At 51.7% G+C, this 25,971-nt stretch overlaps 10 protein-coding genes across 10 annotated transcripts; 5 read left to right on the top strand and 5 right to left on the bottom strand.

Moving 5' to 3' along the window:
• Nucleotides 1–185: 185 nt before the first annotated feature.
• On the bottom strand, nt 186–2,619 carry BDW70DRAFT_149446 (transcription factor domain-containing protein; the record flags this gene model as incomplete). The annotated part of the gene is made up of 2 exons (XM_073739010.1): nt 186–1,982; nt 2,029–2,619. The coding sequence occupies 2 exons, from the start codon at nt 2,617–2,619 to the stop codon at nt 186–188; spliced, it is 2,388 nt and encodes a 795-aa protein (XP_073597125.1).
• Nucleotides 2,620–4,266: 1,647 nt separating this feature from the next.
• On the top strand, nt 4,267–10,690 carry BDW70DRAFT_149445 (DNA-directed RNA polymerase II core subunit RPB2; the record flags this gene model as incomplete). Its single annotated transcript, XM_073739009.1, has 13 exons — nt 4,267–4,293; nt 4,340–4,394; nt 4,446–4,684; nt 4,743–4,849; nt 4,897–5,131; nt 5,177–5,270; nt 5,320–5,834; nt 5,882–6,166; nt 6,213–6,330; nt 6,380–6,458; nt 6,858–8,704; nt 8,738–10,475; nt 10,528–10,690. The coding sequence occupies 13 exons, from the start codon at nt 4,267–4,269 to the stop codon at nt 10,688–10,690; spliced, it is 5,502 nt and encodes a 1,833-aa protein (XP_073597124.1).
• A 126-nt stretch (nt 10,691–10,816) lies between these two features.
• BDW70DRAFT_134149 (uncharacterized protein) lies at nt 10,817–11,116 on the bottom strand. Its single transcript, XM_073736447.1, has one exon. The coding sequence runs from the start codon at nt 11,025–11,027 to the stop codon at nt 10,866–10,868; it is 162 nt and encodes a 53-aa protein (XP_073597123.1). The 5' UTR covers nt 11,028–11,116; the 3' UTR covers nt 10,817–10,865.
• A 627-nt stretch (nt 11,117–11,743) lies between these two features.
• Nucleotides 11,744–13,848, top strand: esdC (GTP-binding protein EsdC). The gene is made up of 2 exons (XM_073736446.1): nt 11,744–12,467; nt 12,527–13,848. Exons 1-2 carry the CDS (start codon nt 12,276–12,278, stop codon nt 13,133–13,135), a joined length of 801 nt encoding a protein of 266 aa, XP_073597122.1. The 5' UTR covers nt 11,744–12,275; the 3' UTR covers nt 13,136–13,848.
• Nucleotides 13,817–15,044, top strand: BDW70DRAFT_167119 (uncharacterized protein; the record flags this gene model as incomplete). Its single annotated transcript, XM_073742163.1, has 3 exons — nt 13,817–14,016; nt 14,083–14,405; nt 14,478–15,044. Exons 1-3 carry the CDS (start codon nt 13,872–13,874, stop codon nt 15,042–15,044), a joined length of 1,035 nt encoding a protein of 344 aa, XP_073597121.1. The 5' UTR covers nt 13,817–13,871.
• A 975-nt stretch (nt 15,045–16,019) lies between these two features.
• Nucleotides 16,020–16,499, top strand: BDW70DRAFT_158976 (RidA family protein; the record flags this gene model as incomplete). The annotated part of the gene is made up of 2 exons (XM_073740624.1): nt 16,020–16,134; nt 16,183–16,499. The coding sequence occupies 2 exons, from the start codon at nt 16,020–16,022 to the stop codon at nt 16,497–16,499; spliced, it is 432 nt and encodes a 143-aa protein (XP_073597120.1).
• A 747-nt stretch (nt 16,500–17,246) lies between these two features.
• On the bottom strand, nt 17,247–19,280 carry sti1 (Hsp90 cochaperone STI1). The gene is made up of 4 exons (XM_073736445.1): nt 19,151–19,280; nt 18,902–19,095; nt 17,538–18,853; nt 17,247–17,488 (listed from the first exon to the last, which is right to left on the bottom strand). Exons 1-4 carry the CDS (start codon nt 19,213–19,215, stop codon nt 17,336–17,338), a joined length of 1,728 nt encoding a protein of 575 aa, XP_073597119.1. The 5' UTR covers nt 19,216–19,280; the 3' UTR covers nt 17,247–17,335.
• Nucleotides 19,281–19,468: 188 nt separating this feature from the next.
• Nucleotides 19,469–20,834, top strand: BDW70DRAFT_30783 (RPC34 RNA polymerase subunit family protein). The gene is made up of 2 exons (XM_073743725.1): nt 19,469–19,854; nt 19,903–20,834. The coding sequence occupies exons 1-2, from the start codon at nt 19,598–19,600 to the stop codon at nt 20,723–20,725; spliced, it is 1,080 nt and encodes a 359-aa protein (XP_073597118.1). The 5' UTR covers nt 19,469–19,597; the 3' UTR covers nt 20,726–20,834.
• Nucleotides 20,835–20,847: 13 nt separating this feature from the next.
• BDW70DRAFT_134143 (putative PHD finger domain protein) lies at nt 20,848–22,339 on the bottom strand. The gene has a single exon (XM_073736444.1). The coding sequence runs from the start codon at nt 22,220–22,222 to the stop codon at nt 21,011–21,013; it is 1,212 nt and encodes a 403-aa protein (XP_073597117.1). The 5' UTR covers nt 22,223–22,339; the 3' UTR covers nt 20,848–21,010.
• A 1,234-nt stretch (nt 22,340–23,573) lies between these two features.
• On the bottom strand, nt 23,574–24,526 carry BDW70DRAFT_167118 (SDR family oxidoreductase; the record flags this gene model as incomplete). Its single annotated transcript, XM_073742162.1, has 2 exons — nt 23,574–23,962; nt 24,031–24,526. The coding sequence occupies 2 exons, from the start codon at nt 24,524–24,526 to the stop codon at nt 23,574–23,576; spliced, it is 885 nt and encodes a 294-aa protein (XP_073597116.1).
• Between the last annotated feature and the right edge of the window lie 1,445 nt (nt 24,527–25,971).

Here is a 25,971-nt window from a genome sequence, read left to right as displayed (position 1 = left end):
CATACACATATAATGTGCCTAAGCGCCCTCGTTGCATATTCCAGACCGCCAACAGAAATAGAGGAGACTGAGTATCTTGGTAAAGATATGCACAACACGCGGATTAATGCAACACGCAAATGCTTATAATTAGATCCGTCCAGAAACAGGAGTCATCAGTTCGTTATACATCTTAAAGGCATAATCTAAAATAACTCTTCCCCATCCCCCGTAAACCCCAAATCCCGATCTAAATCCCCCGTGATCTCGCAACTCAAACTGCCATGTCCACGGCTCCCACCGTCATTTCCAAGGCCAAGACCAGCTGGATTATGTCCCGGGCCCGGTCCAACGGGAAACGAAAAGATATCTCTCTGTTCATTATTCGTGTTAGAGGTGGAATAGTACTCTGGATTTGCGTCTGCCCAGCGGAGGAGCTCGCTCGTCCAGTCGAGGTCTAGATCTGGGCCGGCGGTGGGATTGGGGTTGCTGGGTGTAAAGGTTGAAGTATAGGTATCAAGGTCGAAGTCAAGGAGGTCGGTAAATATGGAGGATTTTGGCGGGTTGACTGGTGGCTGGTTCTGGTTCTGGTTCTGCTGTGGTGTTGTTGGGGAGACGGTGACGGGATCAGGGATGTCGGTTGGGGGTGTTGGTTGGTCTTGACGCGGTGGGTTGGATTGGGCTGAGTGTTCGTGGTTTGGCTTCAACGGAGAGGACCGTTTCTTCTTATTATCTGGCGAAGCGTGACCCAGTTGATGGAGGATCGGATGTGCAGTGTCTTGTTCGTCGGCAGGTTGTTCGTCGGCAGGTGGTGTCCAGTGGTTCGGTTCGTCCAAAGGTGACGGTATACGGGCTGGATTTGAAACTAGACTGGTTTTGTGCGGAGATCCAGGCTGAGATGGGAGTGATCCGTTGAACTGCATGATTCGAAACAGGGCGCTTGTGTTGGACTGCGCTTTGACGGCGGCTTCGATGTTGGCCACCTCCATGTCGGCGGCGGGATATATCTCCTTCAAGCCCTGCAGGACCTTGATGCACCGCTGAAAGTTGGAGATGCTGTTTTCGCGGAGAGTCGGGTCGTTTGACATTGAATTAGCTAGGTGAGCTACGGCGGCAGGGAGGATAACTGTTACGCCGGACTGAGGGAGGTAGCGGGTCAGATCTAGCTGGTTGAGGCCCTGGATAATCTGCGTGATACCGATCGCGGCGTCTTGCATTCTTGTTCGTGCTGCAGCTGCCAATTCAAGCCGGGATTTTGTCTGGTCTTTCGTGGATCCGTAGGCCCATGGACGGTGGAGAGCGCTTACTGTAGCGTGGTAGAGCATCCGTATCATCGCGCCGTGAAGAAGCAATACATCCTCACCGTCGTTGAAATTCGTCTTCGACGCGGGTATGAACTGCGCGTCTCGGGGTAGTGAAGACAGCCATGACTCTAGTCTCTGGCTGCACCGAGCCAGCTCGGACTCCGAAGCATGTCTCGGAACAAGGTTGATGGTTGTTCTGTTCGTCAAGCCGAATTGACACTGCGATGGGGTATACTGAGCAAACAACACTCGGCCAATACACTGGCAGAGTTTGGCTTTTTCGATGAACATGGTAGCAAGTCGTTTCTGGTGAGAGACGTCCTCGAGCTGCCGGCACTGAAACTGCTCAATTACTGCGGGATGGAATGGCTCAAAGTCAAAGTCATCGAGCTTCAGCATCGGAAGATTGCTAGACCCTTCGTTGACTTGTGTCGGACGGCGCATCCCCATGGCGATGAGTCGATCGCGCGAAAATAGACACCACCACAACCGCGTCCTCAACCGCTTGGTCCGGATGTCTAAGTCTGAGGATGACGGGTCTCTGTTTAACCCTATCGAGTGCGCATTGGTGCTGCAGATGCCAATCCAATCCCATATGTCTCTTTGCGGGTTGTTCATGTGGTCGGACCAGTAAGTCATGAGAAGTAGGGTCTGTACGATGACTAGTCGATCTTCTTCGCAGTCGAGTGAGTAAAGAAGCTGAATCTGTCAGCGAAGTCAGAGTAAAGTACCGAAGACAACGTACCCTTAGTCGTGTATAGAATGCATTGCGCGCGCTTTTTCTAGTTGTATACCCTGCTGCCTGCAAATGCTTTAAGTCCACAAAAGCCGTTGCCACAAACATCACAGCCTGGAAAAGTAAGAGGCTTATGTTCCCTTCTGGATCATTCAACGCAATGCATCGTAGAAACTCCTGCAGGTTCAACACTGGTAGGAAGCTATGAACCCATTTGATATAGCAACGTAGTAGCTCAGTCCGTAACCCGCCCTCAGGGATCGCCAGCGCTCCGCGAAAGCGCAGAAATTCCAGATCCTCCGCAGATATCCGCGACGGCAGCGGTTTCAAGAAACGCGGTTCTTCGTCGAGGATGGCAATCAGTGGATCAAAGTCGGGATCAATCAAGTCTTGAACGGTCGATACCATATTAGCCAGTGGTAGAGAGGCCGCGTGGCCCCTAGTTCCTATTGACCTTCGTATAGCGGAGAATCTGGAGTCGTGATTTTCATGAAGCCACGGCGTCTGAGCGTTGTAGCCCAGGATGTTGCTACTTCTCCTCCTAGCTGGTCCGTCATCGGTAAGCCTGGCCTCTGATTGCTTCCGCTTGGCGTTCAGCATGTCGTTCGTGGGGGATACTCGTTGATCAGGTACATGCGCCGCACTGGCAGAATCGAAGATCCAGTGGAGCTTATCAGCTGTCGGTCTGCTAGCCAGATAGCATCCACTCCGACTTCAGAGAGAAGGCGGTGTCGGCACTAGTACAGTCACTAAATGCACTCTGCAGTGAGGAGAAGATGAGCGTTGTTGAACCGACCTCACCGCAGCAGAAGCCAGAAATTCTGTGGACAGTGTGGAGGCGGGGGCTCCTCCGTAATTGCGGGCTTCCCCGCTTATTCCGACAATCATGCTGGGCCAATTAGCTGCGGCGGATTCCACCGGTAAGGAAATCGAAAGCCGGATGCGGGCGGGTGACCATGTTCAACCCGGACAGGTGGAAGTGGGAGACCCGTTAGACTCGATTTGCCGATATACCATCCGAAGTCTGCCTCAGGCACAAAGGCAGGAGCTGCATGATTAGCCTAAAAATCACGTGCCAGTAAAACAACATTACTACGGAGCACAAAATCACCCCCAGCTGACGCTGTTATGGATACAGGAAAATAGCTGACGTCGCAGTTACCTGAGAAATGAGTGCTAAGTATAATTCTCCCAGGGTGCTCGGGTACCGTTATATATTTGTATTGCGTCGACTTTTAAGCGCAATAGAAAACCCCAAATATGTCCTAGGAAAAGATTGCTGTTGCTGGAATATTGATAAGATGGCGGTTTGTATTTGTAGAGAATACTCTAGGTCCAGCCAAACTCCGTTCAGCCTTGCGTCCTGACCACTACGGAGCGCAGTATGTCAGATGTATATCACTTATCAGGGAAACCGTTAGAGTGAAGTAAAACTGTTTCGTTACGACACTGAAGCTGTTTCATTTGTTGTTCCAAGTAACTCTATCAAACGCCAGACATAGCGCACGCCCAAGAATAAACACAATATTATACATTGTTCCGCTTCGAGCGTAAAGTAAGGTCGTCAAAGTCGTCCGCTACTGCCCTCGGATGACGCAAGATATATGTCGCTGCGCTCGAGGTTCTGTACGACGCGATGATGGGTCGTTTAGGCACTTCAATCATCAGTAACGGCACGGCCAACAAACCAGCGACTGGAGACTTACGGAGGGAGGAGGAGCTCAGAAAGGCTGCTGTGGAGGAAGGCAACACCAGCCTTTAGAAGCGTTAGCAATTTGTCTGAAAGCAGCAGTAGTTCAGTGAAAAACGTACGCCGAAGACGAGGATGCTCCTCACGATCGTCTTGTGCTCCGGAGAGGTAATCTGTTCGTACGCGGCGCTAAGAAAGCTTTTCTCGGAGTGCTTAGGAGCCATTTTGATGGTATAAATGAAGTGATTCACGAAATATGTGCGTGACTGAGGTGCTGATGGCAGTTGCAAAACGGAGGTGGTGACCCAAAAGCTCTCCGAGAAATCTGTCGGGTCATGCTTGGCAGCGATTTGCGTTTTGAGCTGTTCGCGACAACCGTAGTTATCCCCGACAGCTTGCGGTTGATGCATGATTGATGAGCAAGTACTCCCAGCGATTAATTAGTGATATATTATACTTCTTAGTCTAATACTCTCTCGAAACACGGCTTGACGAACCCATTACACCGGCCGTTCTTTGGTTGTAGTGTGAACTCGTTACGAACAGTTGGCGCAACCATGACAAGCGTAGATGAGCTTTTCAAGGTGAGATTGCTTCTCCTTCAAGCTATGTCTGTCGCTTACGAAGAAGAAACCATTGGCGGCTGCGAGTGCGAAGCGAAAATTAGACATCACGAAAGATCCTAGTACGTTTGCAAGCAAGGTCAGAAAACAGCCTGAGTACTAAATCGCGATAGACGAGCTCTATAAGGCTGCCAAATTGGACGCAAATGGCGATGTCAAATCGAAAGGGAAGGCACCGATGGTGGAAGACGAGGAGGAAAATGACGATTACGCCGGCCCCGAGCTGCCACCCGATTTTGACGCCGAAGATATCGCCGACGACGAGGAAGGCCGCTTTTTCGGCGGAGGAATGGAACGGGAAACGGCGCAGGCCATGGACTACATCGAGGAGCAAGATAAAGGGGAGCTCATGGTATGTGACTGGCGCAATGTACTCTGGCCCGAATCTGGACGAACGCTGACCGGGACAGAATGAGAAATATGATGTCGCATGGCTAAGGCGCTTTGCCCTGAACTTCGAGAAGAAGATATCTAAGAACGCAGAGCTGCGTGGGAAATTTGAGAATGATCCTCAAAAGTACGGCTTCGTGGACTGTCAGAGTGTGCATAGCTGACAAGCCACAGGTTCATGGTCTCCGAAGCTGATCTAGATACAGAGATCAAGAGTCTGTCCATTCTTTCGGAGCATACCGACCTATACCCAGAATTCGCGAAGCTGGGCTGCGTGGGCTCTCTAGTATCTCTCCTTTCTCATGAGAACGCCGATATCGCTATTGATGCGATCCAAATCATTAGCGAGTTGACTGATGAAGATGTGGAAGCGGAGCAAGAGCATTGGGACAGCTTAGTTAATGCAATGGTACGTTCTGGCAGCTTATCTTCAGTTGTATACTAACAAATTTAGTTGGATTGCGATCTCATCGAACTACTTGCCCAGAATTTATCACGTCTGAATGAAGAAGAAGAGGCTGACAGGGCGGGAGTATACTATATTCTCGGTGGGTGACGGTCCTCCAATGAACAAAACCGTGGCTGACTCCTAGCTAGGCGTGCTTGAAAATCTTTCTTCTCAGGCGCATATCGCAGAAAAGATCGGTGAAGATTCAAACACCATGCCGTGGCTTCTTGCACGGATACAGAAGAAAGAGAGACCAGTGAGCCAGAACGAGCAATACTCGGCCGAAATCTTAGCCATTCTTTTGCAATCTAGCACTAAGACTCGAGAGCGGTTCATTGGCATGGACGGGGTAGATATTCTACTTCAGCTGCTAAGTCAATACCGAAAGCGCGACCCCGAGAAGGATTCAGATGAAGAAGAATACGCGGAAAATCTGTTTGACTGCCTGGTTTGTCTTGTGGATGATGACGCTGGGAAAGAAAAATTTCTCGAAGGAGAGGGCATTGAGCTTGCACAGATCATGTTGAAGGAAGGAAAGTTCAGCAAACTCCGCGCCATTCGGACACTGGATCATGCTCTTGGTGGCCTTGGGGGTGTGGCTGCTTGCGAACGGCTAGTTGAGGTGGCGGGCTTAAGAACCATATTCGGCATGTTTATGCGCAAGGTAGGATATTTTCTCTCGACGTACAGGTGGTAGCTAATCCGAACCAGCAAGAAAACCAAATCATAGAGCACCTTCTAGGCATCTTCTGTTCCTTACTACGGCTTCTGCCAGGCGGTTCAGCACCGCGCATTCGTACGCTGGCCAAGTTTATGGAGAAAGACTACGAAAAGATTGAAAAGCTGGTCAAACTGAGGCGAGACTATGCGTCTAGGGTCTCGCCCGTCGAACAAATGATTGAGAAAGAGCGAAAGCAGTTCACAGAGGAAGAGCAGAAGGCCATGGAAGCGGAATGGCTTTCACGGAGATTCGATGCTGGTCTTTTCTCTTTACAGGTCCGTTGTTCTAGTCGGGTTATCTACAGATACTAACCTGGTGCAGCTCATCGATGTCAATCTAGCATGGCTGGTGGCGGAAGATGATGGGGCAAAGAAGAAGATTGTCTCGATTCTATCAGATCGAGATGAGGACTTGTCTCTTATCCGTAGCACACTCCAAGGTACGTTGGCACCTAGGCTTAACTAATTCATGCTAATATCGCCACATAGAGCAAATTGAGGGGCTTTCAGATGATGAGCCGGGACAGAAGGACCATAAAGAAATGCTGCAAACCTTGTTGCAGTTTCTGTAAAATATTATAACAACGAGATAACTGACGAGTTCAGTTTACTGTAGTCCACATTTGTGTTGATAGCATGTAGAGCTAATATATGCCTAAGGCATTTAGTCAATCACGTGACAGCAATTTCTCAACGCAACTCACCGCCTTCCCCGGCCTGCGCTAGTGGCGGCTTTGCTTGACTGTCGATTCTCGGAGAGTCCTTCATTCAGCCTGCGTTCCTCCAGCATCCTCGACCAGGCTGGGGTATTCACATTTTTTCCAGCTGAGGACTTGCTATTGTCGATTCTCTTTCTTTCCGTCGAAAGCTTAGCCGAGGTGCTCTGATATTGCAGCAGGCGATCGCACCGATTTTCGCCGAGCGCGTCGCGCCCTTTGCGCTCTTCAACTTCGACTGTTCACCAGAGTGTTCGACAAGTATACTTCAAGATGGCTGACTATGGCGATGCCTACGAGGAGGAGTATTACGATGATATGGATGAGGGGATTACGTCGGAGGATTGCTGGACGGTGATTTCATCTTTTTTTGATACGAAGGGTCTCGTCTCACAACAGCTGGATTCTTTCGACGAATTTATCTCCTCGACGTTGCAGGAATTAGTGGAGGAGCAGGGCCAAGTGACACTTGATCAGACGATTCCGCCCTCCGAAGATGAAGTTGATCCCGTCGTTGTCCGCCGATATGAGCTGAAATTCGGAACCGTCATGCTTTCCCGGCCAATGGCCATGGAAGGAGATGGCGCCGCCACGATTATGCTGCCGCACGAGGCCCGTCTTCGAAATATGACCTACGCCAGTCCTTTGTATCTTGGAATAAAGAAGAAGATCATGGAAGGGCGAGAACGGATGGTCGGCGATCGTGATGATGACGATATGGGCAATGAGGATAGGAAAGCGACGGGTACCTACCTACAGTGGGAAGAAATGGCGCTGCCTCCAGATCAGGCAAAGGAGGAAACCGTTCATATCGGAAAAATGCCAATTATGCTCAAGTCCAAATACTGTCTGCTCAGAGATCTGGGCGAGCAGGCTTTATACGACTGGAACGAGTGTCCCTATGACTCGGGTGGTTATTTCATCATCAACGGGAGCGAAAAAGTCTTGATTGCCCAGGAGCGCAGTGCTGGAAATACGGTCCAGGTCTTCAAGAAGGCGCCGCCCAGTCCCACACCCTATGTCGCGGAAATCCGCAGTGCGGTGGAAAAGGGCTCAAGGCTGCTCTCGCAGTTATCTCTTAAGCTATTCGGTAAGGGTGACAGTGCCAAAGGCGGTTTTGGCCCTACTATCAGATCCACACTGCCATACATCAAGGCCGATATCCCGATCGTTATTGTTTTCCGTGCGCTTGGGGTCGTTTCTGACGAGGATATTCTTAACCACATCTGTTACGACCGGAACGATACACCTATGCTGGAGATGCTGAAGCCCTGTATTGAAGAGGGTTTTGTTATCCAGGACCGTGAGGTGGCGCTGGATTTCATTGCCAAGCGTGGTTCGTCTCAGTCCAGCATGAACCACGAACGTCGTGTCAGATATGCTCGAGAGATTATGCAGAAGGAGCTGCTGCCCCACATCTCTCAGAGCGAGGGCAGTGAAACTAGAAAGGCTTTCTTCCTTGGCTACATGGTGCACAGACTTCTCCAGTGCGCTCTTGGACGTCGCGATGTTGACGACCGTGATCATTTCGGAAAGAAGCGTCTTGACCTTGCTGGTCCTTTGCTGGCAAATCTTTTCCGCGTCCTCTTTACCAGAGTTACCCGCGATCTGCAGCGTTATGTGCAGAGGTGTGTGGAGTCCGACCGAGAGATTTACCTTAATGTTGGTCTCAAGGCCAGTACCGTTACTCAAGGTCTGCGCTATGCCCTCGCTACTGGTAACTGGGGAGAGCAGAAGAAGGCAGCTAGCGCCAAGGCGGGTGTGTCGCAAGTGCTCAGTCGCTACACCTACGCTTCAACATTATCACATCTTCGGCGAACAAACACGCCTATTGGTCGTGACGGTAAGATTGCTAAACCTCGTCAGCTACACAACACGCATTGGGGCCTGGTATGTCCTGCGGAAACCCCTGAAGGTCAAGCTTGTGGTCTGGTCAAGAACTTGGCTCTTATGTGCTACATCACTGTTGGTACTCCTAGCGAACCCATCATCGATTTCATGATTCAGCGTAACATGGAAGTGCTCGAGGAGTTTGAGCCTCAGGTAACACCGAACGCCACCAAGGTCTTTGTCAATGGCGTCTGGGTTGGTGTCCACCGTCAGCCTTCTCACCTTGTTGAGACCATGCAAGCCCTTCGTCGGCGAAACATGATCTCTCACGAAGTCAGTCTTATTCGAGACATCCGTGAACGAGAATTTAAGATTTTCACCGACGCCGGTCGTGTATGCCGGCCACTCTTCGTCGTTGACAACGATCCCAAGAGTGAGAACTGCGGCAACCTAGTCCTCAACAAAGAGCACATTCGCAAGTTGGAGGAAGACAAGGAACTTCCACCGGATATGGATCCAGAGGACCGACGAGAGCGCTACTTTGGATGGGACGGTCTCGTCAAATCCGGTGTCGTTGAGTACGTAGATGCCGAAGAGGAGGAGACGATCATGATCGTTATGACGCCCGAAGACTTGGAGATTTCGAAGCAGCTGCAGGCTGGTTACGCGCTTCCGGAAGAGCAAGATCCAAACAAGCGTGTGCGGTCGATTCTCAGCCAGAGGGCGCATACCTGGACACACTGCGAGATTCACCCCAGTATGATTCTTGGTGTTTGCGCCAGTATTATCCCCTTCCCAGATCACAACCAGTCTCCTCGTAACACCTACCAGTCAGCTATGGGTAAACAAGCTATGGGCGTGTTTTTGACCAACTTCGATCAGCGCATGGAGACCATGGCGAACATCCTCTACTACCCGCAGAAGCCGCTGGCAACCACGCGGTCTATGGAGTTCTTAAGATTCCGAGAGCTTCCTGCTGGTCAGAATGCGATTGTCGCCATTGCATGTTACTCGGGTTATAACCAAGAAGATTCTGTCATCATGAATCAGAGCAGTATCGATCGTGGTCTATTCCGCAGTCTTTTCTACCGTACATACTCAGACAGCGAGAAGATGGTCGGATTGACAGTGGTCGAGCGGTTTGAGAAGCCCATGCGGTCCGATACGATTGGCATGCGCAAGGGTACTTATGACAAACTCGATGAAGATGGTATCGTCAATCCTGGCGTGCGTGTTTCTGGTGAGGATATCATCATCGGCAAGACCGCTCCGCTCGCGCCGGATGCAGAAGAGTTGGGCCAACGGACCAAGAACCACACCAAGTTGGATGTGTCGACACCGCTCCGCAGCACGGAAAATGGTATCGTCGACCAGGTCTTGGTTACGACCACTCCAGACAGCTTGAGGTCGGTCAAGGTTCGGATGCGAATGACCAAGGTTCCTCAGATTGGAGACAAGTTCGCGTCTCGTCATGGTCAGAAGGGTACGATTGGTATCACCTACCGACAGGAAGACATGCCGTTTACCCGCGAGGGTGTGACGCCGGATCTCATCATCAACCCGCACGCCATTCCCTCTCGTATGACCATTGCGCACTTGATCGAGTGTCAACTCAGCAAAGTGTCTGCTTTGCGTGGTTTCGAAGGTGATGCTACTCCGTTCACAGATGTCACCGTCGACTCGATCTCTCGTCTTCTCCGCGAACACGGCTACCAGTCGCGTGGATTCGAGGTCATGTACAACGGCCACACTGGACGCAAGCTTGTGGCCCAGGTCTTCCTGGGACCAACGTACTATCAGCGTCTGCGCCACATGGTGGACGACAAGATTCACGCGCGTGCGCGGGGTCCGACGCAGATTCTGACGCGGCAGCCAGTGGAAGGTCGTGCTCGCGACGGCGGTCTTCGATTCGGAGAGATGGAACGTGACTGTATGATTGCGCATGGAGCCAGTGCCTTCCTGAAGGAGCGATTATTCGACGTCTCGGACCCGTTCCGAGTCCACATCTGCGACGACTGCGGGCTGATGACCCCGATAGCGTGAGCCCCCATCCATTCCTGAATTGATCCGTGCACTGCTAACCGAGCGCAGGAAATTGAAGAAGGGGCTGTTCGAGTGCCGGCTCTGCAACAATAAGCACCGGATTTCGCAGGTGCATATTCCGTATGCAGCCAAACTTCTGTTCCAAGAATTGGCGGCGATGAATATCTCGGCTCGGATGTTCACCAATCGGTCCGGCGTGTCCGTGCGGTAGGCTGTACAGTACACTACACTATCTTTCTTTGTCATTTTTTTCGGCTGGCGATCTCTTAATCTGTATTTTGGGGATATCAAGTAAAAACAGCCTTTGGCATTTCCTGGCGTATAGGCAAGGTCGTTATGATACATCAATACTATTCGTTTAGTGAGTGTTAGGAGTCGGATTACTGTCAGCTTTTGAGCCAGGTCCGCGCTAAATATGCAGAATAGACTTTCAGCCTCGCGGCCACTCCGTCTACTAGCTGATGGGAAATGAGTGAGTGATCGAAGGAGGGGTCAGTCTTGACGAGGAATTGTCTGCACGCTTTTGTCCCGTTGAGCCGTGTCTGCATGACAAGCAGTGTGCTGCCAGCCTCAGCCTGCAATCATTGGAGTACCACCTGCTACTCTCCATCTGCACTCTCCATCTGCACTTCCATCTGCATTTCCATCTGCACTTCTCATCTGCACTCTCCCTCTGTACTCTGCACCAGCACTATCCATTTAACACTCCCATTCGCTCTGCCATCTGTCATCTCCCATGCATGGTGATCATCGTCTGTAACCTCCAATGATCACGGCATAAGGCCTATACGACTGCCGAGGATCGAGATTTCTGCTCGAAGAGTCCAGACATGCAGAGCATTAAGGGGACATATGTGGTCCATACGTACTCCTTTAGTCGTGTCTTGTCCAGGTCCTGGAGCTCGTCTGCCCGGGCTGTCTTAATCTGGAAGAGCGTATGCAGGCATGCAGTAGTACTCGAGAGTTACTCCAGCACAGATTAATCAACATTCATTGGTTGGTTAAATGCCCACTTCATCACGGGCGCTAGGTCGATGCCGATGATTGGCTTTGATTGCTCACAGGATAGTACCGCATCATCCAATGGGGGTTCCTGATTTACCGCCGCACGGATCCACTATCAAGTCCAAAAAGCGGGGCAGATCACAAAGCACTTGGATTGGCTGGGAGTGCTGTTCTATTCTTGTCAGCCATCGTGAAGGGAATCCTGCGGTGTGACGAGAGGACGAGAATGAATCTTGCCTGTGCAGCCTGTTTGCTGCCCATAAGATGCGCAAGCGCCCTCCTCTCTTTCGCCTGTTTCTTTCTTTCTTCTTTCTTTCCTCAGCAAGCAAGTCTTGTCCTAGCTGCCTTAATTCGGAGTATCCTGTGCACTGGTTGCACTTGTTTTGTTTGCTTTCTTATACTTACTTCTATACTTCTAATCTTTACCCTACCCTATCTTGCTGTCAAAACAAACAGACGAGCTGTGCTCTCTGGCCTTATTGTTTTTGTTCTGCTGCGCAGGATACTCCCAGTTAATCAAACCTGACAGCCTCATCGTCGCCGGTCGACCCTGTTTCTGTCCCAGCTGCGATAACCACTTGCTCCGCCTCTTTTCGACTTAATCGTGTCAGGACTGGATCTTTTGTTGCGCTGCGACCTGTTGCTCTGCCACCCAAACCAACATCAACAGAAGTGGACGTTTACCCGGCTCTGGTAGTCGTTTTTAAACTATCCATCTACGACAGACCTGACACTTTTGCGCTTGTTCACGATTTACTTATCTACTGATATACCGCTTTAATCTAATCGCCATGTCCGCCGTCCAGCTCAAGTTTAACTTGCGCACCTCGTCCAACGTCAAGACCGTGCACCTGCTCGGTTCCTGGGACAACTACTCTCGCCAGATCCCCTTGTCTCGCGACTCGTCCAAGCCCGGCTCCTGGGTGGGCAAATTCCGCTTCCAGACCTCGATGCTGAAGCTCGGTGGTCGGTACTGGTACTACGTATGTCTTTTTTTCAGAGGGTATATATCGATATATATGTATATGCTAATCGAGAACAGTACATCCTCGACGGCTACCACGTCTCCCACGACCCGGCAGCAGACTACACCGTCGAGCCAACCACCAACCGCAAGCTCAACATCCTCGACGTCCCGGGAGGCAAAGAGTCCAGCAGCTCCGCGCGCCGTCCCCGCCGTGGCTCCTCAGATATCGCGACCGGCCGCGCCCTCTCGCCCTCAAAGATCCACCACCCTAAGCCCTCCAAGCCGTACGCGTCGCGTCAGATCCGCGAGGCCGACTTTGCCCCCTCCCACGCCATGGACGAGCTTTCCCGCCGCTTTGGGTCGTCCCGTCTCTCGGACGACGGCTACAGCGACCTGTCCAACTCGCCGCCTTCCTCTGTCGGTTCGTCGTTGTCTTCTCGCAGCAGCGGAAGCACCTCGCCCAGCTCGCTGTCCAGCATGTCCGATCCGCCTTCAGTTTGCCATTGTGAGCGGTACGGGATCACCCGCAAGGGAGACCGCGTCAAGCTCGATTGCGGCGGTTCCCGGTGTGGATACCTCTCTGAGTCTTCGGGCGATTCCTGCTCCGAGGACAGCGACAGCGATGAGGAGTACCGCCGGGCTCGTCGGGGCGTGAGGCGCCAGGGTATCGTTGTCCGCCGGTAGATGAGAGAAGCGCGATTCTCCTTACCCCTCCCTCTCTCTCATCCGACCTCGTCGCGCGATCGATGACTGGCTCAGATCGGCCTTGACCATGCCTCAACTCAAATCGACTTGACTTGACAGGTGCAGTGCACTTCGAGTATATCACTAGCACATCAGTCACTCTTTAATTACAGATCCGGCATTATGCACAGTGCCGTGCCGACATATATATGCAAAATAACAAAAAAAGGCGCCCATCCCGGCTGGCCACCGTTCTGGCGCGAACACGAGCTGTGCTCGACTCGCGTCCGGGTGTTGGTTGCTGGGTTGGTGGGATATGAATGGTTCAGGAAGAGAAATGACCGCTCTGTTACGTTTACGTGATGTAGCAGCCTTGCGATGATTTATGATGGAAGGAGATGGAGATGGAGGTGCAGATGGAGGTGCAGATGGAGATGCAGATGGAGATGCAGATGGAAGATGGGGAAGCTAGATAGTTACGAAGTAGCGACGATAGGCATGAAGTATGGAATATGATGGTGATGAATAACGACTGATATATAATAATCCGCTCACTACCGTAGATGTTGGTAGGAGAACGGCGGAAAAGGGTAATGAGTCGGACAACCCGCTCGGAAAAGCCGAAGTGGAACGGATAAATAGTTAGGTAGATGCACTCATAGTCGGCTCCTTACCACTGCGATCAACTCTATATATTGACATCACCATCTATACAATATACCATTTCACCAGCAAAATGATCACCCTCACCCTCCCATCCCCACCACCGCCACTAACAACTTCCTATAAACAAATCAACTCGTCCACGATAACAGCAGACATCTACCTCCCGCCTTCTCAACCCTCTCAGTCCAGCAATGAACCAATCCACTACCCCGTCCGTAGGTCTCTTCCTCATTTCCACCCTAACCCAGGCGCGCGATACCAGATACTAATGGAAGGGACAGTTATCAATATTCACGGTGGCGCCTTCATGCTCGGCCACAGCAGGATGGTCTCCCTCCCGCAGATATCCGACTGTCTAGCCCGGAACTGGATCGTAGCTGTCCCGAACCACCGGCTCTGCCCGGGCGTTGATGTGCTCTCTGGACCGATGGCAGACATACGCGATTTCCTGGCGTGGATATATGCGGATCAGGATGGGCTGGATGCACTCTTGGAGAAGCAGGATAGAGACAGAAATGGAAACGGGAAGGGGAAGTACAGAGTTGATAAAGATAGGGTCATGGCATTCGGGACGAGTAGCGGGGGTTTCCTGGCTCTTAGCTTGGTATGCATACCTTTTCCCAGGATTTTCCCTTTGGCGGGCTTCTGGGTATATGTTAACTGTAACGGTGGTTAGGGCTATGACGTTCCCCGTCCACCACGCGCGATCCTCAACTTCTACGGCGCCGTGCACTTCACACACCCCAGCTGGACTCAGCCTTTAGCACATGTCAAGTCCATGCTCCCTCCATTCGAACCTGAATTCCTGGCAAAGGTATACGAGGAGTTTCCCATTCCAACGACAAGCGGAATCTCCCTCGAAGGCCAATCCGGCGCGAGCAACAAGCCTGACTTCAGCCGGCCGCGTGATGCATTTGCGCTGACGCAGATCGCGAATGGGAATGTGCTGCGGGTGATCTTCCCCCCGGAATGCGGGGATATCAGGAGCATTGATCCTGTTGTTAGAGTACAGAAGGGAGAAGGGTTCCCGCCGACGTTTATTGTACATGGGGATCGGGACCGTATGGTCAGTGTCGAGGTTAGCAGGGAGTTGTATCGGGTTCTCAGAGAGAGGGGGGTAGAGTGTGGGATTGTTGAGGTGGAGGGGGAGGACCATACGTTTGCGTTAGGGATGGAGGTTGGGAGTAGGACCTGGGAGAGGCAGAGGGAGGGGTTTGACTGGCTAGAGAGGGTTATTCAGTGATTACCTCTATAGACAAAAGAGGGAAGAAACTGAACGATTGAGAAGAACGATAGATAGGACCCTGATTTCTCAGGGAAACATATACTCTAAACTGAGCGATACCAATTAGTTAAGACTGACGGGTAGAAGATAGTAGAAATAGAAAGCTCTATGAAGCTCTATACACCCAGAGCCCGGTAAGAGCCTCAACTGTATTCTTTATTGACCAACACCAACCCCTAGCGTCGAAACGGACCAGAGCTGCTACCGGAAATTCTAGCAGAAAACCAGTCGGGAGAAGTGGAAATGCACGATTTACTGGTTCAGTGCAATGTATCTGGCGTCGGAGAAGAGGCCCCCAGTTACCTCTACAGGTTGACGGCAAACTGCAATCCACTAGAGCTTCTTGAACCGGTTGACAGAAAGATAGCATATTGCCGTCGAAATCTGGGCCACTTTATACTGTAGAGATGTCTATCCTTCCTGCTATTCCGTATTGACAAGAAACCTCGAAAAGGATAGGCGAGTCGGTTCACCGAGTCATTGGCGCTGAGAGGCCGTACGCCCAGACCTAATGCCTCAAAGACCACCCTGCCGGCCTGTTCGTATTACTGTTCTGCTGAATACACTAGAAACCGGGGACCCAGTTATGGTGAGAGGAGGTGGACATGGAAATGGGTATGGAAGTAAGAATGGTTGATTTACATACGGCGATACCCCTGCACGTCCGTCGTATCTACTGGTGTCCAAGCCACGGACGGATGTTTCCTGAACTGTGTCAATGCCAACCTGTTATCTGCAGGAGATGTATTGGCATTTGTACTTGCAATGAGAACTCAGGGTAGCGGATATATGCAATGGTGATCAGGTGGAGTTAGGGTCAGCTACAATATCTGCAGGAATGAATCATATTTTGAGCATATAAGATGATCATCCTATCACCCATACAGCTCATACAACTCCTACCCTGCAGTTGCACTAATCCCAGCTATCACCATGTCCCATCTCAGCTGGGCCAAGATCCCTGGGAGCGCCGACAGAGCCTCGTCCAGCTCCCACGCCTACAGCCAAGCCGTCCGCGTCGGAAACACCATCCACCTGTCCGGGCAAGGTACGCTCGCCCAATACTTGAAATCAGTACTCTGCCTAACAAACACAGGAGGTTGGGACACACAAGCACAGACAATCAGCAGTTCAGTTCCTCAACAAATCGACCAAGCTTTCGCCAACATCAACGCCATACTCAGCGCCGCGGGTGGAAAGGGCTGGAGCCAAGTGTACAAGGTGCGCAGCTACCATCTGGCTCTGGATGTAGAAGCGCAGGATTCGATGGTGAAGAATTTTGGAAAGTGGATGCCCGAGCACAAGCCGCTCTGGACTTGTGTGCAGGTTGGACGGCTGGCAGGAGATGGGATGAAGGTTGAGATCGAGGTCGAGGCGCATGTGCCTGTTGGGGTAAGTGAGTTGAATGCTTGAGAGGGGGCTGGCGTCATCTTTTTAGGAGATTTTCAGGGTGGAAGAAGGTTGCAGTGGTGAGTGCGAGATTGCAAAGCAAGAGGATGAATTCACTAGCGTTCTGAGGGACGTCTTGGAAACTGGGAAAGTGTGCTTGGATCTGCTGGCTTCGCGTGACGGTTATCCATGCGCCTGACCAGGAGATAGCTTCCTGAAGGGTTAAAAGATTGCTTTCGCAATAATCTCCCATGGTGGCTATAGGTCGACTGGGATGTCCTTCCCGATGCTGGCGAGCTGGGCAGGTAGATGCTTGCAGATGAAAGGGCCTGGAGGAACGCCTACTACGAGGAAAGATGTCGAAGCACCATCAAGACGGAGGCTTTGTCTGGGTTATACTCGTTCAGGGACATCTAAGAGCTTTAGATATACCTAACTACGCAAAAGAAAATATTCTGCATAATTGCATCCCGTTATACATGCAGCATTAGCAGTCGATCCAAAATTTTGTCAGACTGCACGTTGACAGTAGGATGCCTGTTCTGTCCAACGAACTGGAGCTGGAGAAATGAGTAGACGTGGTAGGTGAGTTATGCATGTTGATTCTCCATGCATATACATCATCATATATGTCGTTCACCCATTATTACAGATTGGTCTAGCACGGCTCTTCCAGCAAAAGCCGAACAGTCTAGGAAGGCCCTGCATTAGTAGTATAATGAAACAGTTGAATTTAGTAATTTGCAATTACAGGTTTGTCAATCATAATAGGTCATATTACTGACGTCGTTAGCTACAGCATGATATGCGTCATCGAATGCACGTGAGAAATGAAAAGAAACGCAACCATCTAGGCACGATTACCGACCAAGGCGAATAACTCCAGCGGCCATCAGTTTCTGAATCTTCAGCCGGACCTGTGCGTTCTTCATGTGCTCTTGCAGGGCAGCGGGGTCGCCCTTGGCTTGCTGGAGGATGCTTTGCATGACGGGGTCCTGAAGGATGGACATGATCTGCTCACGTTAGCATGCACGTCATATTATCCTGTCGTGGCGGACATACCTCTGGGTCTTTCTGGATACGCTCCATCGTCTCCTGTTCAGTCTCACCGGCACGGGAACTGTACTGGGCCTCAAGGACCTTCTGTTGCTGTTGTTCGATTTCGCGGGCGTGGCTGCCGTCGTCGTGCTCGGCGGCGTCGCTGCAAGCATCAATGGCGCGGCTGTATTCCTTCATCGCGGCGAGAGCCTGGGACTTGCGGATATAAGCACGGAAGAACTTGGGGTCACAGCGGATGGCCTCGTCGCAGTCCTGGACAGCCTGGGGGAAAGCCATCAGTTTGATGAGAGCGGCGGCACGGTTGCTGTAGCCGCGAGGGTCGTCGGGAGCGCGTTTCGTCATCTCGGTAAAGGCATCAACGGCACCGGGCCAGTCAGCCTCTTGGAACTTCTTCTGTCCTAGCTCGCGGGCCTTCTCGGCTTCCACAGGGTCGATGTAGGCCTCCTTCTTGGCCTTGTCGCGGGCTTTCTCGGCGTTGCGTAGCTTGGTAAGGGCATCAGGGGTTCGGTGCTCGGTGAGCGACTTGTTGTAGTTCTCAATGGCCTTGTCGAGGTCTCCTAACTTCTCATAGGCAGTACCGATGCGTGTGAAAGCCTTGGCAATGAGCTTAAAGTCCGCGCGGTGCTCACGTCCTTCCTCAATAGCGTTCTTGCATGTCTCAATGGCACCTTGGAGGTCGCCCTTTTCAAACTTGGCCGCACCAATGTTGTTCAAGTATGTGATGTCCTTGTTCAGCTCCCATGCCTTGGTGTAGTGCTCAATAGCCTCGTCAAACTGCTTCTTCTTGTAGAAGTCGTTACCAATCTTCTTCTCAGCATCACCGGCCTCCTGTGCCTTCTTCTTGGCGATAGTCTCCTCATCCTCAGGCTCGGGCTCGGGCTCAGGCTCCTTCTTCGCAGGGGGGGGGCGAGCGTCAGGCATCGGTACGTCTTCTTCGGCTTCTGCAGCAGTGCCGGAGGGACCGCCCTGGGGAGGAGCGCCAAAGTTCATGTCAATGCCAAGCAGCACGCTCATAACCTGCAAGAAACGCGGATCCTTGATCTCCTCGCCAATACTGTTCGGGTTCTGCTGGAGTTTCTTGAGCTTGTTCATGAAGTCGCCGTCGGCAAGGAGGGCGGAAGTCTTGGGGTTGCTGGCGAGTTTCTGGAAGAGCTGGGGATCGTTGAATATGTTGCTGAGACCGCCCATGGGATCACCGGTGACACCGTCAGCCTGGGCCTCGGCATTGATAGCTCGCTTCACGGCGTCCAGACCGCTCTGGGCTTGTGAGTTGCCGGGTTCGAGTTTGAGGGCTTCTTCGTACGCATCGTGGGCGGCCACTATATACGTCAGCACAGTATAGACAAATACCGGGCTGGGGCACAAACATAGATCTCCAATTCCACGGTAGGCAGCTCCCTTGCGCTGGTGGCCCTTGGACCAGTCTGGCTTGATCTCGACAGCCTTCTCGGCGTCGGCGAGCGCCTTTTCGTATTCCTGTTGGGCAGCGTAGACGGCGGAGCGGTTGGAGTACAGGACGTGGTTGTTGGAGTCGAGCTCGATTGCCTGAGTGAACTTCTCACTGTTCTGATCAGCTGCTTGTCCAAGCTTGCCTCTCCAAAGCGGGGTAAACGTACATGGCAGTCGGGTAGTCCTTAGCAGCGAAGGCTTTGTTGCCCTCGGCCTTTAGAGCGTCAGCCATTGCGTGAGACGTATGATGGAATGACGATGGAAAGTGAGCTGTGGTGAGGAACAAGCGAGTTGACTGGCAGCGAAGGCAGCTACTGTAATATTCAGCACCGCCGAGCTTCTGGAAATTTCCGAGACATTGCCAGAGCGCCAAGCCAGCCGTGAATGGAGCTCTCCGCGCTAATCCTTTTATGGATAGACCACGCTAAGCCAGAAAGAATTTCTCCGCCAAAAAACATCTCTGGCTTCAGTCATTCATTTCGCAGCGCATCTTTACACAACAAACCAGCGGGATCGCTCAGTCTGAGTCTTTTGACGGATACGTGCTAGCTCAGCATCTAACATGCAATTTTACCAACGCCTGCGGTGACTCGACGCTCGGTTTCTAGCAGAACATGGCCTCCGCCGGGTCGTCTGGCGGCTCTGTGACAGAGCTCGCCTCCAGACTCTACGACGCATGCCTCAGTAACTTCCCGATTGATCATCTTTTCTACCAACAAGACCTTTTGGGCTTGAACATCATTCCCAAGAACGACCTCCCGCTTCTTCTCCAGTGCACACAGTCCCTCGTTGACCAGAAACTGCTCCGGCTTCTGCAGGGCAAAAATGACCGGCTCGCATGGAAGCTTATTCCGAGGGAGGATGCTGAGAAGTATGAATCCCTCGACTGCCAGCGGAGCAGATGCTAATATTATTTCAGACTTCAGAACCTCAGCCCCGACGAGAGTTTAGTCTACAATGTAATCCACTCCACCGGCCGCTCAGGCATCTGGGTGCGCGCGATACAGAACCGCACAAATCTTCACAAATCCATTCTCGACCGATGCCTCAAATCCCTCGAGGGTAAAAACTACATCAAATCTGTACATAATGTCAAGTTTCCCAGCCGGAAGATGTACATGCTAGCCGGGCTAGCCCCTAGCGAAGACGTCACAGGCGGCGCCTGGTTCACTGATGGCGTGCTTGACGAGAACTTTATCGGCGTGGTCTCCGGGTTCATCGAGTTCTCCGTTAGCAAGAAGAGCTGGTACGAGGTGCCCGCGTCAGATAAGTCGCGGCACAAGCGCTTAAAAACAGCCGATGGCAGCGCTGCAACGACCGTTAAGAAGGAAGGCTCGCAAAAGGAATACCTACCCTATCCCCCCGGATACACGGGGTACCCTACAATCGCCATGCTCACGGCCGCTGTCAATCAAAGCGGTATCACACCCGTCCGCCTTGGCGAAGAAAGCGTCACCCAGCTGCTCGAAATGCTCTGTTACGACAACAAGCTCGTCGCTCTGAACAACGGGGAGTACTACAAGTCTCTCAAGAACCCAGAGGAAGTCAAAGCGCGTCAAGCCCGCAAACCAGACGAGGAGCTCGCCGCAGCAGACGACCGGCTCGTCCGCAATGGCATGACTGAAGTCCCGTGTGGCAATTGCCCGGTTTTCAACCTGTGTGTGCCCGGGGGCGCTGTCAGCCCTGAAAACTGCGAGTACTTTGAGACTTGGATTCATGAGCTGGGACCGCTGTCTTTTTAGCTGGGCTGAACGTGTTTTTAAAATGTGTTTGTTGCATAGCGATGGCGTTGCATTGCGATTGATTAGGGATAGGTTGTTTCCACGAGTTAGGTCTATCTTATCACATATACGATGGCAATGTAGGAACGAAGAGCATTGTTTATAGCGTATACCAACACGTGATGTTGAATACGTACTCCAGATTGATCAGCATATTCTTCCACATGAGGAGGCCAAGTCCGAATCATCAAGAATAAACGCGTGGGATATCATAACTCGTAAACATATCTGGCACTGAAGAGGAAACTATTCACCCCCTTTCGCAGCCAAGCAATCGGGGCAATACCACTTCCCAACCGGCTCCCTCGTCAACCCGACGCACTTCCAATGGAACCACTCAAACTTGCAGTCATCGTTATCGCACGCCACCATATCGCCATGGCTGACTGTCCGACATGTACAGTACACCTTCGTATCCTCGTTGCCCTCATCCTCCTCCTCCTCCTCGTCTATATGCATATCGCCGTTCTCAGACTCGGAGAGTTCTGCACTGCTGAGCATAGACTCGTCATCGTCGTCGTCTCCTCCCGACGGTGACTTCTTATGTGACTTCACCCTGCTCGTGCTGGACGAGCGCTTGGTGTGTTTGCCATTGAGTGATTTGAGTTTCTTGAGTTGCTGATGTGGCGCGACTTTCTTCGTCAGGGCTTTTTTAGTTACACCTGCTGAGCGTGGACCCGCGCTTCCGGCACGACTGGAGGCCGGAGTCCCTGCTTTCGGAGTCCCCGGGCCGAGGGACGATTGGCGGAGGTTGGAAGAGGCAGCAGGAAGGGAGCCGAGAGCCGCGTTTAGACGACGGCGCTTGTTATCGATGGCGCCGGCAGATGATTCACGCTGACGCTGCTGGAAGTGCGCGGTTGCGGCTGGGGTCGCGGGTGCGGAGCTGCGTGCTGTCTGAGATAGAGCGGCGGCGGAGTGGGGGCGGTTGAGGGAGAGGCTGAGCCGGGGTGTCGGGTTTGCGTTGCCGGAAGATACAGCGAGAGGAGATGTGTAGGAGGGGGAGTCGTTGGAGGAGTCGGGAAAGAATATCTTGGGCGGGTCGCGGTACTGGTCTTTATTGTTGAAGAGGGAGGGGATGGGAGGATCGTTGGAAAGGACGCCGTCGTTTTGCAGGTCGCGGATCTTGATATCGAGTTTCTTGATCTGCCGGTCCAGGAGGATGCACGCCTTCTCGCTCAACTGGATCTTTTCGTCCTGCAGCTGGCTTGACTTGTCGAGATTCTGGAGGACGATCTTCGAGTATTGTTCTTCTTTAGGGTTCGGGGTGAGGCTGCCGTTGAGTTTGATAAACTTCTGGATGCTGGCGTCGCGCGAGTTAATAATAGCGCGGCACTCCTGAATAATTTTGTCTTTTGCTTGAATTTCTTCCATCAAGTGGTTGATCTCTAGCGGAAGGTTCGCGACATCATGGACGAACTGCTCCAGTACGGAAGCGCAATCTTCCTGGCCGTGGGCCATTTTGTACGATCAATGTTCCGGGCACTCTCAGCGATATAACACCCGACCGTCAAGCGACTTCGATATTGCGAGCAGGGAGAGCGGTTGAAGCGAGATAAACAGCCGACGACGGGTTTTGCCGTTGGATGGTTTGGTTAATCGTCCGTCTGCGTCTGGTCCGGGATCATCTCGCCGCCGGAGCGGGTGCATGATTATCCGGTCGATCACCTTTTGGTCCTTTTGGTCTGTATAGCTTGCGCCACACCAGTCACACCTCCGCAATCCGCCCTTGCCGTGTAAACATAACGCTTCAAGTGCAAGTTGATGGGCTAGCCTGGATTAATGTCTATCCTGCTACTTAAGCTACAGGCTACGGCGGCTATAATTTCCAGGCCCGCTGTCCGTATGGCGAGCGATGAATAGCCAGGCTATCATTCTCGGCCAGCAAAAGTACACAGTTTCTCGATTTTCACCGATCAAAGAACCACTTCAAGGCTCTTTCAGGCTCTAATCCGGCTCAGGACATGGTTGCTTCTCGTTAAAGTCAGGCGACTAGGGCATATGCTTCGTATATGAATTACTCGATGAGGCTGAGAGCCCAAGAGAGGCGGCCCACATGTCCTCGAATATTCATATTCAATACACTAACGGCTATGATATGCAGTTCTATTGGGTAAAGCGGCGTGTTAGCCATACGAGATGACACGACTCAAGACGTCACTCAAAGAGTGTCGCCTATATGCTGCTCGATAGGAAGATGTGTGATCATAGGAAGAGATGTCGGCGTGAGCAATGCCGGCTCCCTATTGTAAAGATATTTGAGCCAGTTATGAAAACGTGCAAGGTACCCAGCGCGCGCCTGGATGGTAGTTGCTAACGAGTTTGGCCACGATCAGTGCGCCTATCTTTTCACATGACAGAGGTCTTGACATTTTCGAATGACTTAATTGTTTTTGAAGTATGTCCACGTAGAGGCTGGCTTGGTGATACATCAGTCTTTTGTGGCTGTCAGTTAAGAAGAGAATACAGGCCCCAGAGATCGAATCAGTGTAGAAGTATACAATGCGGCGCAAGGTGTATCTTGGACACATAGATGTAGATGTATAACACGTAAGTGCGACTATCCTGGGGCTAAGGAACGGTAGGAGCCATAATCCAAGCATACCCTCAAGGTAATTATGATAGGAAAGCTCCAGATATGCTATCGGCCACCATGTAGGCCTTGAGAAATCGGCTGATGTACCCCGGCAGACGCTCTCTTATTTATACAACGGGTCGATCTCGCCATAACATTCACAACATACATGCCACAGTAGCATACAATCAACGCACGTCAGAAATGGTGAGAATTCGTCTTCGCGCCCGTGTGAAGCTAATCTTTATCCACATCCACGCTACTAGTCACCGCACCAAACACCTCCAGAGCATGCCCAAGATAATCCTGGACCCCCTTACACCTCGGAGCCATATCGCTCCCCAGAGGAAGAAGTTTCTCAGTCTCGCGACCCTTACCAATTCCCTCGCCCACAATAACCTGGTACAAAGCATGCATTGCTCTGTCCTTGTCGCCGTTGGGCCTGATCTTCCCGCTGGCCAGAAGCCCCTGGACCTGTTCGGTGATTGTCGCACTGTAGTCGTCCGGCAGTGGATTCTTGCCCATCACTACGGAGCTGAGCATACTGGTGTTGAAGGTTCCAAGAACAACGGTAAGGGTGCGGATGTTGAAAGGGGCGACTTCTTTCGCCAGGATCCTGGTTGAGGCTTTCGTATCAGATTCGGTTAGCTAGAGATCATAAAAAGGTGCATTGTTTGTGCCTAGTTGGACATACCATCCAAGCCAGCCTTCGCCCCTGCATACACACCCATGGTGGGAATCCCGTCCAACGAAGCTCCGCTGCTCATGTTGACGATAACACCAGACTTTCGTCGGCGCATATATGGCAGAACGGCGCGAATCAGACGCAGGGGCCCAAAGTACATAGTCTCCAACTGTGCCCTCACCTCCTCCTCAGTTGCGGTCTCGATGGGCGCGTAAATAGCGTACCCGGCGTTGTTGACCAGGACGTCGATCTGCTCGCCGCTCTTTTCGAGCTCGTCGATTACATTACCACCGTCCGGACTGTCCACGTTCAGCCGCACCCATTTCCCACCCTTGCTTTCAATTTCGTCGACTAGCTCGGGTGTTCGTGAGGGGTTACGACTGGTTGCGATGACTCTGTGGCCGGCCGCTTGGGCGACGCGGGTTAGGGAGAGCCCAAAGCCGGAGGAGCAGCCGGTTATCAACCAAGTAAGCTTGGAAGTGGCAGATTCTGGGGCAGTTGTCATGATTAGAGGTTGTATGGCTATAATGACACAGCTGGGAGTGCAAGGTAGCATTGGCATGGCGGCCTTTTCTGATTTATACATGATGCACGGAGATAGCGATATCCTAGGTCCGCGGACTTAAGGGGTTGGTAACCCCTGGCGGCGACAATATGTCCATTTCTCGATTGTCCTTCAAGAGCCAATGCATACATACTCGCTCGGAGCAGTTATTGCCGAATTGACTGGCAGATAGTCTATAGTCTACGCCATAGCACCCTATCCGCGAATCGACCAGAATGATCCGAGAGCCCTAGCGGTCCAGCAAGCATACCCTAAAACATGCCACACAGCAGCTGAGACCAACATGCGCGAATGGGCAAATAGCTCCAGCAAGTGCGATGGTTGCTATCTCAGGGCTTCTGGGTTTACGAATAAGTTATGTCTTACACTAGTGAAAAGCGCAACGTTACCCTGTTTCAAGCTCACATGTATACCACTTTGGCGCTGATTCGTTTCTCTGTTCCAGTACCTTATCATGATTCATGATTCTATTACTGATTTGGATTCGATTTAAAGATGAATATAATGGAAGTGGGATTCGTAATGCATTGCAAAAGGCTGTAGTGGCAGAGCACAACCCCATCAGTGTGATTCGTGACGTAAAAGTACTATACACTGAGGCCCTGCTTGTATTTCTTTTAAATATATTGAGAAGGACAAACACAAATCACAGAGCGCTTTGTATTGTCAAGCTTCACAATAGTATGGACTGGATCCTCAGACGTACATGGCACGGGTATGCGTCTATTGCCTACGAGCTAAGTACCGCTGACACCAAGTAGATACCTGGAGGTATCTCACACTACGTACTGCGGGGCCTAGAGATATGTGCGAGTAAGATGTTTGATTGGCAGAAAGCAAGGGAAGTTCATTATGGTGGTACTGCTAGATAGATATGTTCTTATTCTTATTCGACTGCACACCCCAGATTGGAGCCCTCTTTTCCAGAAACGCCGACACCCCTTCTCTTTTATCGTTGGTGCCAAACGCCGTATAATAAAGGGCTCGCTCATAACGTTTATCCTGCCCTAGCTCGTCCGCTAGGATGAGAAGCACACTGTTAGCTTCGGATATACCAGCACAAGCAAGTTGTCGACTGTCTGAATGCAGCTGTAAGATGAGTGTGATTCCGTGGCCGAGATTGATGTATGTTCCCATGATTGGGATCTGTCCAGAAGGGGAAATCAACGAGGCCATCCGGAGATGTGCAGGATCATATACCACTAGCCAATCTCCAAGAGCTCAGCTCACTTCTGGCGGTGTAATTACGTGCATTAAGATCATTAAATGACCTGCCTTGGACATTTTGAGCAACGGTTGGCTTGCACCAGTTGAGATTGAGATGGATGAGGGCAAGGCTTGTCGTTGAGCACGGTTAAACAGAATGTCATCCTCCGTCCGTCGCT

This window comes from Aspergillus foveolatus, assembly GCF_047715535.1.
Source record: "Aspergillus foveolatus strain CBS 279.81 unplaced genomic scaffold BDW70scaffold_17, whole genome shotgun sequence".
Taxonomy (NCBI): Eukaryota; Fungi; Ascomycota; class Eurotiomycetes; order Eurotiales; family Aspergillaceae; genus Aspergillus; species Aspergillus foveolatus.
Note: the sequence above shows the minus strand (reverse complement) of the source record. Positions and strands in the feature narration are given on the sequence as shown.

Excerpts from the sequence above, each read along its gene's own strand:
- BDW70DRAFT_134149 (XM_073736447.1), bottom strand. The coding sequence starts at position 11,027 with ATGCAGACACGGCTCAACGGGACAAAAGCGTGCAGACAATTCCTCGTC.
- esdC (XM_073736446.1), top strand. The coding sequence starts at position 12,276 with ATGTCCGCCGTCCAGCTCAAGTTTAACTTGCGCACCTCGTCCAACGTC. Across the intron at positions 12,468-12,526 it reads GTGGTCGGTACTGGTACTAC|TACATCCTCGACGGCTACCA; the intron begins GTATGTCTTTTT and ends AATCGAGAACAG.
- sti1 (XM_073736445.1), bottom strand. The coding sequence starts at position 19,215 with ATGGCTGACGCTCTAAAGGCCGAGGGCAACAAAGCCTTCGCTGCTAAG. Across the intron at positions 18,854-18,901 it reads CCGTGGAATTGGAGATCTAT|TGGCCGCCCACGATGCGTAC; the intron begins GTTTGTGCCCCA and ends TGACGTATATAG. Across the intron at positions 17,489-17,537 it reads GTATCCAGAAAGACCCAGAG|ATCATGTCCATCCTTCAGGA; the intron begins GTATGTCCGCCA and ends TAACGTGAGCAG.
- BDW70DRAFT_30783 (XM_073743725.1), top strand. The coding sequence starts at position 19,598 with ATGGCCTCCGCCGGGTCGTCTGGCGGCTCTGTGACAGAGCTCGCCTCC. Across the intron at positions 19,855-19,902 it reads CCGAGGGAGGATGCTGAGAA|ACTTCAGAACCTCAGCCCCG; the intron begins GTATGAATCCCT and ends ATATTATTTCAG.
- BDW70DRAFT_134143 (XM_073736444.1), bottom strand. The coding sequence starts at position 22,222 with ATGGCCCACGGCCAGGAAGATTGCGCTTCCGTACTGGAGCAGTTCGTC.